The sequence below is a fragment of the Stegodyphus dumicola genome, chromosome X1 (assembly GCF_044657685.1).
Source record: "Stegodyphus dumicola isolate Sdum_Otavi_A_Nest chromosome X1, ASM4465768v1".
NCBI lineage: Eukaryota > Metazoa > Arthropoda > Arachnida > Araneae > Eresidae > Stegodyphus > Stegodyphus dumicola.
This window is the reverse complement of record NC_140780.1, coordinates 12,095,648-12,116,976: the sequence shown is the minus strand read 5'-3', so window position 1 is coordinate 12,116,976 and position 21,329 is coordinate 12,095,648. Positions and strand designations below refer to the sequence as shown.

Here is a 21,329-nt window from a genome sequence, read left to right as displayed (position 1 = left end):
TCATCCTCTTCAAAATTGTGCAAAGTATAACTGTATACTTTTTACTTCCTTGAACGAAGTAAAGATAGTATTGTAATCACGAAAAATTCCGGGTACCATATTTCAACGAAAATACCCATTTGAACGCTATTGAATGCAATTTAATGATGTTTTTCGTGGCATCGCTACACAAGGACAGAATAAACGACTGTTTTTCCCCAAACGAGTTGTTGATTTAAAATGAATTCAGAGATTTGTTTCGTGGCGCCTCGTACGTATCTCGCGTAACTCAAAAACGAGTAGCCTCAGAACATTGAAATTTTGTATATAGGATAGCTATAACACGTAGTTGTGCATCTCCCTTTTTGGCTGCAATCGGGCGCACCGAAAGTATATAAATATATACACACACACATCCTCTGTTACTCGGCTTATTGAGTTCAGTTTTGTTATTCTTATATGTTAGTAAATTGGGCATTTTTTTGCCTTACGAATGATGAATTATGTTGTTCTTACCCTGCGGTTAAGGTTTTTATGCCTGTAGTTAATCTGCAGGCAATAGTTGTAGAATTATCGTACTATTTAAAAATTGTTTAAGTGCGGCTAAGCCTAATTTTTTTTTACCATTGTAGCCATATTTCTTTACATTTTAATCTTATCAAAATAGCGAATTACGTCTTTCTGCACCGTCAGTGTCTTTTTGCCAAGTGAGACCCAAAGGAAACTTTTAGTTTTGTGCACGAAAAATCTGTCCTCTTGCAAGTTTGTTTTTGCGTAGAAACTGTAAAAATAATTATTAATATTAAAATTATAAAAAATGTATTTTGTTTTAACTGTATTTGGTGTTATGTTTTTCTATAACATTCAATTCTTAATAAAAATATTTTGAGTTTTTATATATTTTTGCCATGCCGCGAAGTGAGAACTGAATTAATTGGATGAGAAATATATCTCTAATATTATTTCAGGAAATAAAGTTTAAATGAAATGCAGGAAAAATTCATATAATTTTATTCCGTACAAGGTGATCATGTGTTGTACACATAAGCTTTTTTCAGTAGTTTTGAAGGATTCGTGATAGTTTTATAAGAGCTGAAGAGTTGCGATTTAAAGAAACGTTTTACTGAAATTTTATAGATTATAGGATTTACTAATTATGATCTAACACAAGAATTAAAAGAAAGCTGCTAGTAGTTTGGAATTGACGATTTCTGAGAGTGCGAAGTTCAGATTATTTTCTTATTAGGAATTAAGTGATTATTAGCTTTTATTATTACGTAGTAAGAAGGGGAAATGGGCAATATCTAGATGTAAATCACAGGTGACTCAAAGACACTTATGTATATGATACACTTAGTATATGATACAGATTAAGTATTTTGTTGGGGCATTTGTCTTCTTTACAGTAATATATACATTTTAAGTAATATATTATACACATTTTTCAATATTAAGCTCATTTTTCTGAAAATTAATAAAGTTTGGCTTCAAAAATTTCTAATTAAAATCTACTCCAGTATTTAATTATCATATATTAAACATTTACTTATAATAACTATATTTTTTAAGCATGCATATAATTTATCACCAATGAAATCCTCTAAGCCAAAAATAAGAAAGGCCAAATGCTGGTCTAAAAATCGAAATAATTACCAAACCGAAAATATCAATGAAGCTGAAATACCGAACGTAAATAAGACGTGTTCTCAAGGACAACAAATAGCATCATACATGATCTTTAATCACGCTTAATGCCATAGTTCTATAACAGTATTTTTCAGATTCAAAATTAGTAAGAAATAACAAATCCTTCAGACGATCTTCACCTAGCTCTTTAACAAGTAATCAATCCAGAATAGCAATAGGTTCTAAGCTATACAACTCAAATAAGCCAATGGGATGCTGATTAAGGTCAATGGATATGAGTGATACCCGTATTCCCTCTCCAGTTTTGGAAGTGCGGAGGGACTCAGGCTCAGTAGCTATTGAGACACTTGCAGTCAATGCAGCTTTGGTAACAGTTATAAAATCACCCATTAAACCAATTTTACTTTTTCACAGTAGAATCAGGAAAAGATAGCCATATTTAACACAATATATTATTAACATCATGTGATACATCACTTGAACAAAAGAAGTCCAAAAACTATAACGCCCCTACAACGTCGGAGAATCTCGACAGATAAGTATCCGAACAACAACAACTTGGTTAGAATATTATCACATTAACAAGAGAATCAGATCATCAACGAGCTTAAAAGACATACAATCTCACATGCCTTAAAAAAGTGAAATTCCCCCCGTAGATAATATTGTAGAATATTTTAAATCATATGGATCTACTGGGTAGGTATACGCTTACCTGGGTAGATTCGGTAGCTCTCTAAAAATTCTTGGCTGAAGTCGCTGTGATTCTTAGCTGACGAGTTTATCCTCAATGAGCAGGAGATTATAATAGCAGGATAGGAGAAAGTTTTGTAAGAGTTTGTTCGGAAAGTGAAAATTTTTAACGTTCATCCAGTGCAAAGTTAGCAACACGTTTACAACTAAAAAGACTGTTTGAGCTAGACAACAGCATCTCCACTACCTGCGACCCACAATCCCTTAGGTCCCACTGGAACACCAGATTTCCTCATCAACGATTAAACATCAATTTTTCAACCTTCCATATCATGAAAACCATAAGGCACCATTTACAAGTGTAGAAAGAAAATCTCTATCCAACCAAAACAAAAGCTGACCAGAGCACGTAATCATTATCACGGCGAAAAATAGACGATCCATCCTATAGCATCTAATTACAACTGGCCAAAGAACTGGAATGCGAATGCTATAAATTTAAATGCAATCCGAAAACTATAAATTTTCCCTACTCTCACAGATTATCGATTCGCTGCAAAAACTCCCTTTAAATGATCATTAAAAAGAAGGAAAATCTGAAAAAGGAACTCTTGATGCGGGAGAGAAAACCATTGAGGGAATAGAGTCAATTGAGGGAATCTTTGGCGTCCGTATTACTTGTAAGCACAATATCTTATGCTGGCATTCAGTAACCGTCTTTAGATTTAATTCACCCCCGAACACTGAGTAGATAAGAAGAAATGGATAACCGAACTGAATCCAAAACATGTTGAGGTAACTGATCGTGAGGGTCGCCAATTCGCAGGCTTTAACTTCTGCATGTTACAGAAAATATGCAAAAGTTACAGGATATTACGACTGATATGTCGTTTAACCGTAAAGCATAGCCTGTTTGCTTGCAATGCTCTGGTTATCGTTCAGATAAATCATGCCAGGAAGCAGCCAAATGCATCAATAATTTGCATTTAGATCAAGCGCAAGGAACTGCTCTAGACTTGAACGTAAACTCACCTTGCAGTCAATTCACGGCACTGCCATACGTGCAGGGTGGTTATAATTAAAGCGGCCCTATTCCGACCACTCTAGAACCCGTTACCCTTACTAAATTTTGATGAAATTTGGTATATATGTTATATAGACCATGGGGAAACGATTTCTTCAATTAAAAAATAGTTCAAATTTTGACAACCAAGGGGAATTTTGGCGCATAAAGAAGGACTAAAAATCTGTCAGAATCATTAAAATTTATTCATCTACAGAATGTGCTCAATGTGTGCTTCATGGACATCAATTACGTGTTGAAAGTTCATTATAGCGTGTTTAATGGTAGCGCGAAGTAACTGTCGAGGAATTTCAGGAAGATGGCGTTTTCAATTCTGGCTTTCCACTCAAGTAAAGTCCTAATTCCTCCTCCATAAACACTTTCGTTTAGGAATCCCCACAACCATAAATCACAGAGATTTAAGTCGGGTGAACGAGGGGGTAAGGCATCCGGAAAAGCTCTGGATATCACACGATTCTCGCCAAAGTTAGCACGAAGCAGTTCTTTGACTTGACCCCCAGTGTAGGGAGTTGCTCCATCTTGCAAGAAGACAGTGGTCTGATAAAAGAGTTTTACCAGTAAGGCTCGATCTTTCTTCTGTAAGGTCATTATTAACGATGACAAAGGCACGCGGAATGATTTTCTGACTCTGGCTGCAAATCTCTTTAAAGGTTTGACTGATTTGCATAAAGAATGTTTAAAATCTGCCATCTAGTGGTCACGCTTTGAACTATTTTTATTCCAGAAATCGTTTCTCCGTAGTCCATATAACGTATATACAAAGTTTCATCAAAATCAGATAGGCAGAACGGGTTCTACAGGGGTCTGAATAGAGTCACTTTAATTATAACCACCCTGTACAATACGCGCTGTATTTCAGTTTGCTACAGAAAGTCTAAGCTCTGTAGATTAACAACTAGAGCAATGCTTAAGTCTCAAATACTCAGATTCACTTAAATTCCAACTGTACAATCTACGAAAATCTAAGCCTGCAACTATTCACATCGCCCATCTCATTCAAGGAAACTCCAAAACTGCGTACTTCCACTATAACAAACTAGATGCCACTACTAAAGAACTCGAGTCCCTATTTTTGAAAAAAAAATTCCAAATCTTGGTGGAGATATCAACGGCTCATGTTATGTTTTGGAATTCACTTCAGAGGACAGCAGAGCAAAATCTAATATTAAACATTCTGTATCTAATGTCTGTGGACCATTGATCAATTTCGTTGCTCTGTTGACTATTTTAGCCTCTTAAATATCAATGTACAAATTATATCCATCGTTCGAAGCATTGAAATTTCAAAATATCTCAGGAAATGTATAAAAAAAAATACTTATATAAATTTGAAAATTTCTTAGTAAGATGCAATCAATGTGCACCATCGGGATGACGTAATCCGTTTGGTCTATACAAAGATGTCATATTGGATGTCATCTCGATGTCGAGTAGACTAAAGTATTTTTGTTCATGAACTGTACTATCTCATAACATGATGACTAGCCCTTTTTAAGTATCTTAAAGATAGGTTTATTTCTTCCAGAATCTTAAAAATATTTTTTACTCAAACCAAGACAATTTTGAAACAACATTCACTACAGAAAAAAGAAAAAAAAGAAAATCTAAAATGTTTCAGATTTTAAATTACGTTCAAAGGGGGCGTTTTTTTAACATTTTGTGTGTTATATTTATTTATTAAATATCACGTTCGTCGCACTTAAACCATAAAATTCACTTCAACAGCAATATCGCAAAATAGTTTTAAAATGAGTATATCTTTAGAATTTCCGTTACAGAGACTCACGCGATAAAGATAATTTTTTTTCTGTACAACGTTGCCATTTGCTTGATTTGAAATCCTTGAGTTTGTTAATCCAAAATCCGATATACCTCTACAAAGTAGGAAATAGATAATAAAACAAATTTCAAATTTGGTCTTCCACATGCCCATATTCGTAGAAGGATTACGCGATTCAAAATTCGATGACTCTTTGTACCGTTGTTTTATCACAATGCGAGAAATATACATACATTTATGCATATTTTTCATTATTTAATTTCTTCAAATATTAATGCAGGCCTCTAACATTGTGTGGCAACAGTTTGAAAAGTCAAACGGACATTTACAGAGGCTGTTCGCACATTTTTTAGACGATTTCGGTAAGCGGTAATAAAATTTCGTTTGCTGCAAAAAACGTAATTGTAATTGACTGTGTTTTTAAAAGTCAAAATTATCGTCTGTGGCTTGAAATTTTTGTTTTTATTCAAAATGGCAAATTCAGCAAAGCAGTGGTTCGAAGGCTACAATTACGCTCTTTCCGAAGAGAAATATGCATACTCCGTTATCCAAAAACGATGTGAAAGTCATTGTTTTGTGATATCTAAAGCGTCGATAGGTAATATCATGAACAAGAAAGGAAAAAAGGTCAAGTTGGAGCCTCAAGTGGGACAAAAATTCCAAACAAGTGTCCAAGGAAAAAACGGACATCTTCGACTATTGCAAAGGTACGTTGTTTAATGTTAAAAAAATCCCCCTAGTCAAAGGACAGTTGCCAAATCATTAAAATGCTCAGTGTCCACTGTAAACAAAATGATAAATGTTGATTTAAATCTTAAGAAAGCGAAAAAACGCAATGTGCATCGTCTTCTTCCAAAGCAAATCGCTCAACGCAGGACACGCTGCAGAATTCTATATGAGAAACACTTATCCAAAGAAAAATGGAAAACAATTGTCACAATAGATGAAGCATGGGTGCATTTAAATGATTGTAACCAAAAAGAGCCCTTTATTATCATAAAGAGGGGGAAATTAAGTGCATATGGTTTAAAGAATCGAAAGAAAGTTTTTCTAAGGGATTCATGATTGTTGCTGGTTTTTCTTATAATGGCAGGTTAAAAATAAAGAGAGTGCAAACAAATGTCAAGATTAACTCCAAATACTATCAGGAACATATTTTACCGATAATTTTTCTGAATGAAATACCATCGCTTTACTCACAGTGCCATCAATCTGTGAGACTCCATTAGGACAAAGCTAGCAGCCCCACATCAAAATTCACTGTAAATTTCCTAAAAGAAATGGAACAAAAAAACTGGTATCAAGGTTCCTGAAATCCCTACTAAATCTCCCGATGTGTCACCTATGGATTTTTGTGCTTTCGGACTTTTAAAAACTGCATTATCCAAACGTTGTCCCAAAACCCTAACAGGACTCTGGAAAGCTGTTCGGGAGGAATGGGATAGAATACCTCTTCTGCCACTTCAAAAGGCATTATTATCCTGGAAATTGCGGTATCGAAAGATAGTTCAGAATAAGGGATGTCAAATAGAACATTTAAAACACAAGAATTTTATGTAATTTAGTTTTGTGAATACAATATACTTCGTCTAAAAAATGTGTGAACAGCCCCTGCATAGTGAACCAACGCAAAATCGCAAAACGAAAACAACAGTCCTTCAGGTACAAAACCCCTTTGGACTAATAAAACGCTAGGATTTGCTATGAATGAATGGGTTTAATAAGTCAATTCTTAAAACAAAAGACAATGAGCCAATTTTTAATAATTCTTCTGATCGTACCTTGTTATTAAGTTGTTAGTATTTATCCCTGGTGTGAGCTTTCTTTGAAAATTCTTTGTTATCTTTAGTGGTATCAAAAAATTCACTACAATTTAGTTCACAATTAATTTAGAAGCTTAGTAAAGCTTTTACGCGGATTCAGCTATTCTTTTTTTTTTCAGATGTTATTATATTCATTAGTGAGAATTCTCTTTCGCCTGGTGCCATGCTGAAAGTGTTTTATGAAATTTGAATCAGATAGGGCAATGTTATGTCTTTTTTTGCTTTGAAATGACTGAAACGTATCCATCTTTTATCACAGTATTTATTTTCTCGCATTTTCGCCGTCCAGATTTTCCAACTAGCTGGCCATGAAGCTTTTAGAGTCATTGACTTCATGAAAAGAGGATCCATGCTTATTGCATTATATACGAGAACTTCATTAATACTTTCACCCGAAGCTTCAGTTGCAGACCATGTTTATTCACTGCTGTATATCCAAATAAAAGGTTCTGCTTCATCAAAACTTTTTTACCGTACCTCAGTGCAAGAAAGAATGTGTCCTAAAATGTTGCGAGCTCTCATAGGCTCGTATTAATGTCATTTGTGTGTATATCGAACTTTTAAAATCAAAATAGGTAAGCGGGAAAATCTGAATAACTGGCTGGGACGCAGGTACCACATCATCAGACGGTGCCAATTCCGTTCAAAAGAGGATGTCTGGTAAGCTTAATGATATTCAGTTTTCTGTCAATTCAGCTAATATCTTAATTTTCGTAAGAAAATAATAAATAACAATGTTAACAGTATTCCGTTATGTAACAATGTTCCGCTAACAGTGTTCTGTTAATAGCATTTTGTTCTTTGTGTTTAAATGAATAAATATTTATTTAAATATTGACTTGGTCAATATCTCTATATTTAGCTCCTCAGCTAATATCTTAATTTTCTGCCATAAGCAAAGCTAATACTTAAATAACAATGTTCCGTTATTTAACAATGTTCCGTTAACAGTGTTCTTTTAATAATATTATGTTTTTTGTGTTTAAATGAATGAATAAATATTTATTTAAATATTGACTAAATATTTATTTAACTATCTTTTCAATTTAGGTGAACTGTTGTTGGAATGGGAAGGTCGTCAAGCTCGTATTGTCCGCCCAGATGTTCAAACTGTCAATGGCGTCATACATGTGATCGATCGTGTTATGATGATGAGGCGTGATCTTACCAAATCGGGTGCTCCCACTAGTCCACTTAGCAATGGCTTCTTATCCATCATTCCAGCTTTTTTTACGGTCGCCATCTTTTTCTGAAGACGCATCGTAGAAAGTATAAAGTAACACATAAAAGGCAACAAAAAATGCTGTGTTTAAGAGGAAAAAAGAAAGATTTTTGCCAAAAACTTTGTGAAATGTGCATTTTAGAAGAAGAGGAGATTTCTGTGCAATCTTGTGTTCTTTTATTGTGCACGAACGTGAACGTCTTCATTCCGATGCCACAAAATGTATTACAAATTCACGAATTGAAGTGCAACAGTGTAAAAAAATGTTGTATGTTTTGGGAAAGGGTATAAATGATTCAGAAATTTGCGTATAATTCATAGAAAGCCAGCAAAGTGACACCATAGAAAAATTTTTGAGCCATTTTGGATAGAATTAATCAAAACGCGTTAAATGGAGAAGCGTAAAATTTATTACAACGTCCAAACTCATTTTTTAATTACAGTACTGAACACGAAATTTGCTGTTCGATGTACTGCTTTTGTTAGTGTTATCTATAAGATGAGAAAGTTACCATTCTCAAATACTTGGAATTTTGTAGGAATATTCCATGAATCTGCTACTACGATTCTTCCGTACTTTAAAAAAAATAATTTATTATTATTATTGTATATTAATCTAACAGAAAAATTGTTTGTTTAAGAAATGTATTTATTCATGACGAAGCGATACGTAGATTGAAGTGTGTCGAAAACTATTTAAAGTATATTTATTTTATTAATGACGAATTCTATGTTTTATAGAATACAATCATTAGAGTCATAGTTTGCTTATTAAAAATGGCATTACACAGCTGCTTCAAAAATTATCATTAGCTGTAGATTAAAAATGTTTTAAAAACAAAGCGATTGTATATATTATAGTATGCTCATATTATACTTATAAATTATAACTCAGACATTAATTGAGTTAAAAGTACACGAGAATATAACTTCTTGAGTTCTACTTTTAAAAGCTTTGCTAGCAAAACTAATTCAAATTAATGAATTAGATCTGTTCTGCGAGACCATGTTGTTTAATGTAGTTTCTTACTTGCATATTGTAGTAAAGTGTTCCCCCCCAAAAAGACTTATGCTTATGATACTAAATCATATTATTTGCAATAATATTATTATTACTTGTGTAGCGAGAAATTTTTTTGTATATATGTAACGAAGAAACACACCCTTGTTGAAATGCTTCATAGCACACTCTGCTGTTTTGTCAGTTTGTAGTAATATATGCTTGAATGTTAATGTTTGACCAATGTATGGAAATGTTGTAAATCTTACTGTGAATGGATATAAATGAAGGCCCACTTTTGGGTCACGAAATACTACAGCAAGGAAATATTATAACTTGCTTTAGTTTTTCCTATTTTTGTGCGTAGTTGGACTAGATTGCATTATATGGGTGCTACGATTTCGTAGTATTTCGTATTGTTATGGTTACTATTTAATTACAAAAATTGTTCGCGATTATTATCGCAGCAGCATACAGTGAACCATTTGCTATAGGTACTAGATGTTAATAAAACTTTGTTTCTTATGGTCTTCGTTCCCCCCTCCCTTACTGTGAATTAATCAGATTGTAAATCCAGTATTTTACAGTATGAATTATTTGTAAAACGACTTTTCTTTAATTTTCTGAAATCGTATTACAGTTACAAATTTCATGATTGATATGGACTTTTCGAGAGATTCTGATTTAAATTGCATGTTTGTAAACCATTCACGATTCACTGTTATGTAATAAATAATCCTTTTTCTATCTAATTGCAGAACTTACAAGGTTTTTAAGCTATGAAATTTATATAAGTATGTATTTCTTTTTCTGAAGCATATAGAACGTTTTGGTTCATATTAGCATTTTAAAACAAAACAATATATATATATATATATATATATTAGTGGTTTTTAAATAGTATTTTTAAAGCTGAAATTCAGATTTGTTTAAACAAAAATAAATAAATAAAACGTGAAATGAATATTTAAGAATAAAAATATGGCAAAAGAGGCTACTAGAACATTTAAAGCCCAAATCATGTAATTTTAACCATATAACTTTAGGAATTTTTATATAAAATATTTAGAACAAATATGCATATTATAATTTTTAAATTGTGGAAATTTTCTCACTTGAATTTTGACCTTTTTGAATTAAACAAAAATAAAAACGCACATAAAAAAGAATAAACAAGTATATTAATAAATAAACATATTTAAAAAAAAATAAAAAACATGCTACAATTTAAAAAATTGTGAGCGTTTTTTGGTTTGAATTTTTTAATATTTTAAACTAAAACTTTTACAACAAAATTGCACACTTTGAATTTATCTGTTTTGATGCAAATCACAAAAGAGTTCTAAATGTTCTCTGAGTTGGTTCAGTAATAAATATCAGTGACACCTCCGAAAAATGCATTTGTATTTAACCAACACAGCGTTGATTAAAATGTTCAAAAGGGAAACGTATATTTGTGAGTCAATTTAAATATTTAAATTGTCAAGATTAAGTGTTTTTAATTAGCCTTTTTTATTAATTTATATGTAGCTTTTATAATAATTTATATTAAGCCTTTCTTTAACTTTATTTTTAATATCTTAATATTAATCTTTTAAATATCTTAAGCCTTTTTAATATCTTTGACAGCAATGAAAACCAATATTTAGTTATCGTCATGCCTACAAATTTAACATAAAATATTAAGTACGTTTCTTGTGTACCACTCACCGTTCCGCTACACTGAGTGCTGATCGATTTCAAAGTAGCATCGAAATTATTTCATTATACTGTAATAATTTCTTATCATGTTACTTCAGTATACTGTAGCGATTTTTTATTATGTTATTTCAGTATACTGTAGTAATTTTTATCATGTTATTTCAGTATACTGTAGTAATTTTTTATCATGTCCTGGTTGTATTAATATGAATTTTGTTGTGAAAGTTTTAAGCGAAAAGCTTTCCTTCTTGTGCTCGAAATGCGATCGAATCAATACAAAATTAGTTTAATACAAATTACACAAGCTTCGGAATTTTTAGTGACATAGAAATGTATTTAAAAGCATTATGCTCTTATTTATAACATGATTTTAAAGAATGTTGCATACCAGCAAAAATTTGAAGAATATACAATGCTTCTTGAAAATACATGTATTAGCCGAAATAGCTCACTCTCTCCGTAACACTGGAAATAAATTGAAAATAACCAACAGAGGGCGCCTTTCGAGCATAGGTCCCTTAGAAAATGATAAAACATAAGGCTCATACATTGACATAATAAATGGGGTTCGAAGGAAAAGTGACCGACAAAGGGAAATTCTCACTAGGGGTAGATGTCAAATTTCCGTTGCAGTGATGTGCTATTAGCTTTTCCTTTTTTTTTAAGATTTTAGCATTTTACAAACCCTTGGTTAACATTTGAACTCTACGTAATATTCAGTGAAATTTTGAAAATACATAAATATTTGGTGTAGCGACAAAACGAATTTTCAGTAAGAAGTGAATGAGAACAAAATACCATTTCCTCCGTTTTGTAGCCTTTTGCCATTACAAAGTTCATTTCCAGCTCTAAATATTAAGTTCTACTTCACTTCCCAACAAAACGAATACAGGCTAAAACTTTTAACTTGAAAATGCTTGAATAATGAAATAAACAAATCAGATCCTTTTCGTATACGTAAAGGGAGGTGTTACGCGTCAAATACCACTAAAACAAATTACACTAATTTTTTTGGATGAAAGATAGATAAATGTAAAAATTCGCGTAGAAAATTATTCTTGATAGTATTAAATTATAATAATTAAGTGGATTAATAAAATTTAAAAGCATAATGCTTTAGAATTTACACTGTAACTGAAGAACAAACAAGTAAACTTTGATTTGTTTCGAACAGATTTTATAACATTGTGAGGAATTCATTTTAAATGAGGGCTGGAAAAATTCTTCGCTCTTTGATGACTGAAAAGCTTCAGCTAAACTTATTCCGTTTCATTTCGTTTCCCCACTTCTGACTAAATTAAGCAAAGCATAAACATTATGCGAGTTCAGAGATTTCATTTACACAGGGTGAATCAAAAATATATAGCAAAAATGTAAAGGGGACTGAAAAAAGCCTAGTTTGTAATAGAATGTGTGTGTGTGTAGATATAGCATGTTAAGGTGTTACGTGGCGACCCGCAGGTAAAAATCTTCATTTCCCATGCGAAACGTAAGCCATATTTGTCGTTACACGAAGGAAAAATTCACCGACCTACATTATATTTGTGGGCTGCAGATAAATGGAGCAGTTATTCAAAGGAAATACAAAGAACCCTTTTCCTGTACTTTCTTTGAGTAGCTGCTCCGTTCCCATAGGTAACCCTGTGGATAAAATGCATATCGGTGAGCTCCGTTTTCGGATAGCAATGCATACCACTCAAAATTCATACGATTATTGAGAATGAGATTTTACATAGCTTCATCATTTACAATCTTCAGAATGCGCAGTAAACATCATTTTCGAGTATACATTCCATCACAAAATCTGCTTCTTTCGTTTCCCTCTACCATCTCTTTTATATTTGCGAATATTTTTGAGCAACCCTGTATATGTGCACAGTAGTCATTTTGTTGTGCTGTAATTGCTGGTTGATATTTAAAAGAAAATACTTCGTTATTAAATGATTAATCAATCAGACCTTTATTCGATATGTTTCTCTATTTTTATGTCAATAAAGAAAATATATGAAATTTTTGTCTCGTGTAATTTGGTTGTATTGGGATTGTCATTTTTATAAAAAATCATGTGTGTTCGAAATGAATGAAACAGTAACAAATTTATAAAATATCGGTCTCGGACTACACTTTTCTTTTAGCCCAAAGAGCGTTAGCCCAGAAGGGCCAGTAATTTCGAAACGCCACTTTGTGACGATTCATTTTTCAAACTGTTGCCACCAAATATTATCGTCATCTATTACATTTAAAGAAACTAAATAATGAAAAATCTGCATGAATGTTTCTCGCGTTGTGAAGAAACAAAGATACCTAGAGCCATGCAGTTCTGAATAACGTAGTCCTTCAACCGAACATAGGCACTTGGAAGCCCGAATTTCGAATTTGTTTTATTATCTATCTAAAATTTTGTAAAACTTTAACGAATTTCTGATTAACAGAACTCTACGATTTAAAAGCGAGGAATGGCAGCACTGTGCGAAAAAAAAAATGTTTATCTCCAGCGCGCGAGACTGTGTATCTGAAATTCTAAAGATACGCTCTTTTAATGTGTTAAAATATTTTGTGATATTGCTGTCGAATTGAATTTTATGGGTTTTAAGTGCGAAGAACATGATAATTAATACGTAACGGTAACACACAAAACGTGAAAAAAAGCCCTTTGGGGCGTAATATAAAATCTGAAAGCTTTCATTTTTTTGTTAACTTTAATTCTATCTCCTCGTGTTCCACAAAATATACCATGAAATAAGAATAAGTTGTATCACAAACAAACTAAATGAAAAGAAGTACAAATAGCACTTATAATATTTAATAAAAGAGAAAATAGAAATAAAATATAATACTGTAAATGCAATGGAGCTCCAAAAACCGGAATTTTCTCTTTAGTTCGTAAAAATTCCGAAAACATTTCGCCAAGATACAGCCAGGTACTTTAAAGTAGCCGAAAGTGCCTTAATTTGCTGGACATAATGAACGCATTCAAGAAGAATATGATTCGAGCTAATTTAAAATCTGTTGAAAATTGATCAACTTGTGACGCTAGGTATTGTAAATATAGAAAGCAACATTTCTATAATTATATTCTATGTTAAAAATATTCTTAACGCAATTTTTTTAAATTCAGATGTGATTGAATTAAACTATATTATCTTTGAAAAATATGATATTTTACGACGCCATAGTTATTATTATAACTCACTTTTTAAAACTACATGTTTCCGATTTAATATCTGTAGCACCTACATACTTTCAAAAGAGCTAAATCCGATGATGTAAATTTCCAACTGATTAGGAACTGAAAAAGCGGAGACCAACTTGTTTAATTTTTCGTTCTCCATTTCAATTCCATCTTACGAGTATCACTATATCCATATATCTCCATATAGTATTTCTTTCATTCTACTATGAAAGAGCTACACGCACTGGCCAATGAATAGAAATCTTTGAGATTTTCATTTGAATGCTAATTCATTTTAAATGTTTGTTCCAGATGTTTGAAAAAGTGGTAATCGGTCGACGAGAGATCAGGCGAATATTTGGGAAGGAGGAGAGTCCCGTATCCCAATTCGTTCAATTTCTGTAGGGTCTGTTGCACGACGTCCGGCAGAGCAACGTCATGGAGACGAACTGACCGCTTTCTGTTGACCAATGCGGAGCACATGCGTTGCAAATTTTGGTGCATTTTGCTGACAATACTTATCTGCCGTAATCGTTTCGCCCAGATTCAGGAAGCTGTGGTGGACGAGACCGGCCTCAGACCACCAAACAGTCACCATAATTTTCTTGACTTTTCTATACCATTCAGGTGATTCAAAATCGTTGTTTTGCTTACGCCAAGTTCCTCCGCAAGCTCTCGAATAGTTGTGCTTGGGTTTGTTTCAACCTAAAGTCTTCAATTCGTCGTCATCAACAGCTGAAGAGTGTCCACGACGCTCTTGATCTTCCAAGTCAAATTCTCCACGACGAAACTTTCAGTATCACCGTTGAACTGTAGATTTATTAACACTTTTCTCGCCCCTTATTTTGTTGACATTTCGAGCCGTTTGTGCTGCGCTGGAGGAGCCTAGCTTCTACTCATTAATGTAAATTTGGATAAAATCCCATTTTGACATCTAAACAAAAACACCTAGTAAATATTTTTGAAAATAAATTTGGAACAAAATGAATATTATAGAAATATAGAGCGAAATAGAGCTTCAAAATGATATATAAACAAATGTAATTGAAAATATTTTTGTTGCTAAAAATGAACAGGAAAGATAAACAATTGCAAAAACCTGCATTATTTTCCGCGCAACCTGATAGTATAAGTAAGGTGCAAGGTTTAAAAGGTATATATCACTATATTGTTGGTGCCCGTTTAGCAGGAACCTCGATTTCGAAGACAGCTATTCTCACTGGGTTAGTTGGAATCGGAACCCAACGACCAAGTGTATTTAATTCAAAATTCGTTAACTGTTGTTTCAGTATGTTTAAATGAAATGCAGAAAAATTGCGTATAATTTAATATTCCTTACAAGGAAGTCATGTGGTGTACACATCAGACTTTTTTATTGGATTTAATCTATCTTTGAAACGTCGGTAAAAATGTTGAATGCGCCAATTCTAATAGCTACCAAAATAAGTTCTTGCTAACGGCAATGGTATACACACTGGCCAATGAATTAAAAACCTTTGCGATTTTCATTTGAATACGTGCTAAGGATGACGTATGTAAGTTTATTTTATGACGATGAATAAAATAAAATGGGAAAAGCAACAGATCTTTCACTATTTAAAAAGGGCTTATTGTTGGTACCCGTTTACCAGGAGCCTCAATTTCGAAGACGGCAAATCTCACTGGGTTCTCAAAAGCAGCCATAACGAAGGTTTTCAAAAGTTGGAATCAGAACGCACAGTCCTTCTCTGAAAGACATAACTGTGGCTCGAGCACACTTTTCCGAAAGAGAGATCTGCGTCGTCTGCGACGAATTCTACGGTAGAACAGGGACTCTTTTGTGCTTCATTCGACGCAGATCGACAACCAAAGCTCTTCTCAACAGATTTCAGCTCGAACTATGCGCAGAGAATTGAAGAAGATAGGAATGCATAGGCGGGTGCCTGTGAGGAAAGCACTCATTTCTGCCCGACATGCAAGAATACCTTTGCAGTGGTGTCGGGAAAGAAGATGCTGGGCATCTGACAATTGGAAATGTGTAATGCGGTCGGATGCATCACGCTACACCTTACACTGCGCTGATGGAAGATCTCGAATTTGGCGAGAACCCTATGAAACCATCCAGCCTTACTCGCACAGTGCAAGGGTCTGGTGGGAGTATCAGGATATGGGGCATGTTCTGCTGGCGTGGAAGTGGTATTCTGGTGTTCCTCGAGTGTAAACAAACAGCCATGAGATACCTAAATATACTAGCGGATGAAGTGCACCCTGTAGTGCTGCACTTTTACCCTGATGGCGACGGATACTTCATGGATGATAATGCAACTATACATCGTCCGAAAAAGTGTTCAATTATTTTTTTCCGAACATTCAGTCTGACTTCCAACACCTTCCGCGGCCATCGCATAGCCTTACCCTCTTTCTTCACAACAACTATATACAAGCGGGTCGTGAAGAATTACATTTAATGCACGTGCGTTGATTCCATGAACATAAAGTTGAATAACAAACCTGCCACTTAACGTAGCAATGCAAAATTGCGTTACATATTTCACCACGGAATAGCCTAGTCAACGTTGCTGTATTAGAAATATCATAAAATTCATGTCATGTACACACACACACACAAAAATAATATTATTCTGACTTATAATGAAAAACATAATTATGTATTAAAGATATTTTTTTAAATACTTTCTTGTAACTTTCAACATTAAAAAAAAATTGCAATTTCTTTTTAAGTTCTTTTCCATCGAGTAAGAAAAATTAACTTATTTTACATTAACCCCATATAAAATTTATGTGATAATGATGAAATGACTCATCCGAGATTTGATGCCTTATATAGTAAATTCTAGTATCCAAATCTAAAGCAATAACAGCAGGCTAAAAATTATAACAAAATACGAAAAAATATCTGAAAAGTTTTAGATTTTAAATTACTTCCAAAGAGGCGTTTTTTTAGCATTTTGTGTGTTACCTTTATTTATTAAGTATCCTGTTCTTCGCACTTAAACCATTAAAATTCAGTTCAAGAGCAATATCGCAAAATAATTTTTAAATGAGCATATCTTAAGAATTTCCAATAAACAGTCTCGGGCGCTGGAGTTAAACATGATTTTTCTGTATAATGCTACCATTGCTCGCTTTGAAATCCTTGAGTTTGTTAACCAAAAATTCGTTAAGTTTTACAAAATATGAAATTGATAACAAAGTAAATTGAAATTTTCAAATTTGGGCTTCCAGATGCCCAGATTCGCAGGAGGAATACGTTATTCAAAATTGGATGGCTCTACGTGCCGTTATTTTACGACAATACGAGAAACACATATACATTTGTGCAGATTCTTAATCACTTAATTTCTTTAAATATGATAACGGGAGATAATATTTGGTGGCAACAATATGAAAAGTGAAACAACGCTTGTAGTGAATCAACGCAAAATGCCAAAATGAAATTAATAGTCCTTCTGGACAAATTGCCGCTTTGGACTAATAAACAAATAAAATCGGAAAGGGGTTAGGTTTTAAGGATCGCCCAAAAGGATTCTGTTAAAGTTTAATATTGTTTATCCTCACAGATTGTCGATAGAAATAGCTCAGATGAAACAGCGAAATATTTTACAAGCTAATAGATAAATATGCATTTAGACTAACACGTGAACAGTCTATCTTTTTCTGAATATTTTAAGTGTCAAAACATGTCTAGTCTAATTCCATAAATATATTTATTATTTTCAATTAAATATATCATGAATTTTATGCATTTTCATTTAAACCATCAGCCTAAAGCCTAGAAAGTAATATTCTTAATGACTGTATCTATTGCGTTTAATTAGCTTAATTTGTCAATTAATTAATAACAGGCAGGCAGACTAAATATGAGAGAATAATATATTACGCTTTTTCGAATGGCAGCAGACTCGAATGAAAAGTGAAATAACACAAAATCGTATTTCCAGTTCCTTTTGGACTCATAAAATGCGTAATAATAATTTTTGTATCTTATTTAAAATATTAAATCGTTAATAATTATTTATGTTTTTTGATTTGGTTTTCTTAGTTATTTAAGGAAAGGCATGCGAGTGCGAAAGTGCTCAAAATTGTAGTGCTCGTTTATTGCTTTAAATATAATATTTTAAAACGATACTTCTCTTTAAGTTTCAAAATTAAAAGGTAACAATCATACACACATAGTGTGTTAATTTTTAAATATATGTCTACTATTTCATAGTTAATTTGACGCCCATCTTAGTTGTTAACCTTAGGCAAGTGTCTCACTTTTCTCACCTTTGTCACCTTTATCCTTTCTATGACTAGAAACTGAAATTCTGCAGACACTACACTCAAAGCGAGTTATCGCTACGTTTTAAACAACTCACACAAAACTAAAGAAGGTTAAAGTAACCTTTTATTTAATATCAATATAACAGAACAGATACAAATTGTGCTATAGAAGAAACGTCAGCAGATTCAGTACCTATTGGGCATTTAAATCAACATAAAAAAGCTAAATTCCTACATAAAAATATACACTGATACTATACAGGGTGTCCCGTAAATGTTGCGATAAACGTCTTGGGAAGGTAGGACACATCATAAGGATTAAGAATTGCCTAGGAACTCATGCCCAGAAATGTCATTTTAAGCCGCCAGGGGTGCTGTACAGGTGAGTGCTAGTGGCTCATTCGAGCGGTAGGCACCATGCGAAGAATATGGAACGCTATACGAACAGAGAGCTTGCAGACATGCACTTTGTGATGAAATAGCTGAGGGTAATGGACGAGCCGCTACTCGCATTTATCGAGAACGCTTCCCCGACGCACATCAACCACACCACAGTTTGTTTGCACGTTTGCATCAAAATTTGTGCGACTACGGGTCATTAAGAAGTGGCAGGACAAGTGAGGGCAGTGCACGATCTACCTGATCGGTCGTTAGGGAAGAAAGTGTATTGAATACAGTGGAGAGAAATCGAAGGACCAGCATACGTGCCATTGTCTCTCAATTAAGAATGTCTCGTATAAGTGTCCAGTGTGTCTTGAAAGCAGAGTCCTTCCACGTCTTTCGTCTCCAAAGGAGTTAGTACTGCTTCCCGATGACCATTCTGAACGTGTGCGTTTCGCACACGTTTTCTGCAAGAAAGTGCCCGTAATGTTAACTTCCCAGCTTATGTGTTGTTCACGGACGAGGCCACATTCAATAGGCATGGTCTATTCAATCACCACAATCACCATTTGTTGGCTCTAGAAAACCCCCACGGTGTGCGGCAGCAATGCTTCATAGTTAATGTGTGGGCCGGTGTGCTCGCCGACTGCTTAGTCAAACCGTATCTCTTACCATCCAGGTTAAATGCCGCGAATTATCTGATCTTTCTGGAGCAGGTTCTTGCCTTCTTTCTAGACGATGTTCCACCAAATGTGAGGCACAACTTGTGGTTCCAACATGATGGGGCGGATGCTCATTTCGGACTGGATGCTCGTAGCCATTTGAAAAAATCATTCCCGCCTCAATGGATTGGGCGTGGTGGACCGGTTACCTGCCCCCCCCAAGCTCTTCGGATTTATCGAGTCTTGATTTCCTTTTATGGATAGCCAACAAAAGGGTCGTGTATCACGATCCTGTTGTGCCTGAAATGGATCTTGTGGCAAGACTCGCCTTCGTAGCTGCTACAATCAAAGAAACTCCCAGTTTGTTTGAATATGTCCGGCAATCAATGCTCCGTCGGTGTCAGGCATGGGGCAAACTTCGAGCAACTGTTGTAACATTCAAGCTGTCGTACACCAGTTGTATTCATGTCTAATAAATGTTTCAAATTAATCACTCTCTTGTTTCCTATCTTCTACCTCAGCTACCAGTCACCCCTTACATTTCTGGGCATGGTTTCCTGTGCATTTCTTAATCCTTATGATGTGTCCTACCTCCCACAGAAGTTTGTCGCAATATGTACGGAAGACCCTATATATAAAAGAGAATAATTTAAGCTGCCTCAGTTATTTAATTTTCTGCCTAATTATTAAATTTCTGCCTCAGTTAGTTAATAATTCAGCCTCAGTTAATTACCGGTGTATATTTTAAAACATCGGCTAGCGAGATGCTAAAGCCGGAGTATAACTTGTACGTAAATCTGGAAAGAATACGAACAAAAAGAAGAGGTTGCCGGAAGTTCTGTCAGCTGAAGATTCAAAACCCTTAACTTCAATGCATACCAAGCTAATTTGCATTCTGATGAGGAATAAGGAAAAAGGAAATTAGTCATAACAATCTCATAATAATCTTAAATTATCATAAACCGAGCTTTATACTGCTGCCAGCATTATAAAGTTCCAGGCACCTTTATAACGGGGCATCATTGGCAATAAGTGGTCAATTTAAAGGTGCTGGCGCTTTTATAATAGAGATTTCACCAAGGCAGAATCCATTATAAAGGTACGGTACTTTGATGGAAGTTGCTTTCTTTCTCCAAGTTCTAAACTGATATTAATAAGGGTGGCGGCACTTTTTTATGCACGCCGGTGACTCTAAAAACTTTAATACGGGTGTCTGGTGGTCTTGATGAAAGTTGCATTCTTCTTGGTGTGAACAGAACTTCATAAGTGTGCCGAGAACACCGTAAGTCTTGAATAATTGGCTAAATTATAACGGTACCAGGATCTTCGTTCAAATCGGTAACTTTTCACTAAGATCTTCAAAGAAACGGCCAGGAATTTTGATGAAGGCAGCATTCTTCATGGTAAAAGTGTAAATGAAAACTCTTGGTACCTTTACTGAAATCAACGATTGTTCACTTGAGTGTTCCAGTATTTTTATTACGGATGCGCTCTTCGTGGTGTAATCTGGAATTCATCCGTTTTTTCTTCACGAGCAACAGTTAACTTGAAGAAGGTGCCAGCATCTTTATTCAAGTAGGCGATTGTTCACTTACATCTTAAATGAACTTTCCTGAATTTTAATGAGTGCCGCTTTCTTCATGGTACAAATTTAAACTCTTCTTTGTGTTGGCACCTATGAAGTGGATGATTTTTCCCTTAGACCTTCACCTCAGCGTCCCGGGACCTTAATGCAACTTACATTCTTCATGGTTAAATCTGAACTTCATGAAGGCCTTGATGGACGATATCTAACATGCAAAAGGTACTACTAGGACCATTATTTAAGTTGGCGCCTGTTCGCTTCGATGTTCACAGAACCACCCGGAAACTTGACGCTAATTCTTCAAGGTGTAAGCTGAAACTTAATAACGAGGAAT

At 34.2% G+C, this 21,329-nt stretch overlaps 1 protein-coding gene across 7 annotated transcripts in view; it reads left to right on the top strand.

Annotated features, from left to right (window-relative positions):
* LOC118200157 (fasciclin-1-like) overlaps positions 1-21,329 on the top strand; it is a 680,498-nt gene that overhangs the window by 612,736 nt on the left and 46,433 nt on the right. For 6 of the 7 annotated variants that reach the window (XM_085807025.1, XM_085807024.1, XM_085807026.1 and 3 more), the window contains one exon: positions 8,057-9,757. The exons of the other annotated variant lie outside the window; for it this stretch is intronic. In XM_085807025.1, coding sequence (XP_085663151.1) covers positions 8,057-8,259 — 203 coding nt within the window. In that variant the 3' untranslated portion in view covers positions 8,260-9,757. Of the gene's footprint in view, positions 1-8,056; positions 9,758-21,329 lie in introns of those variants that run through there. 7 annotated transcript variants of the gene reach the window in all.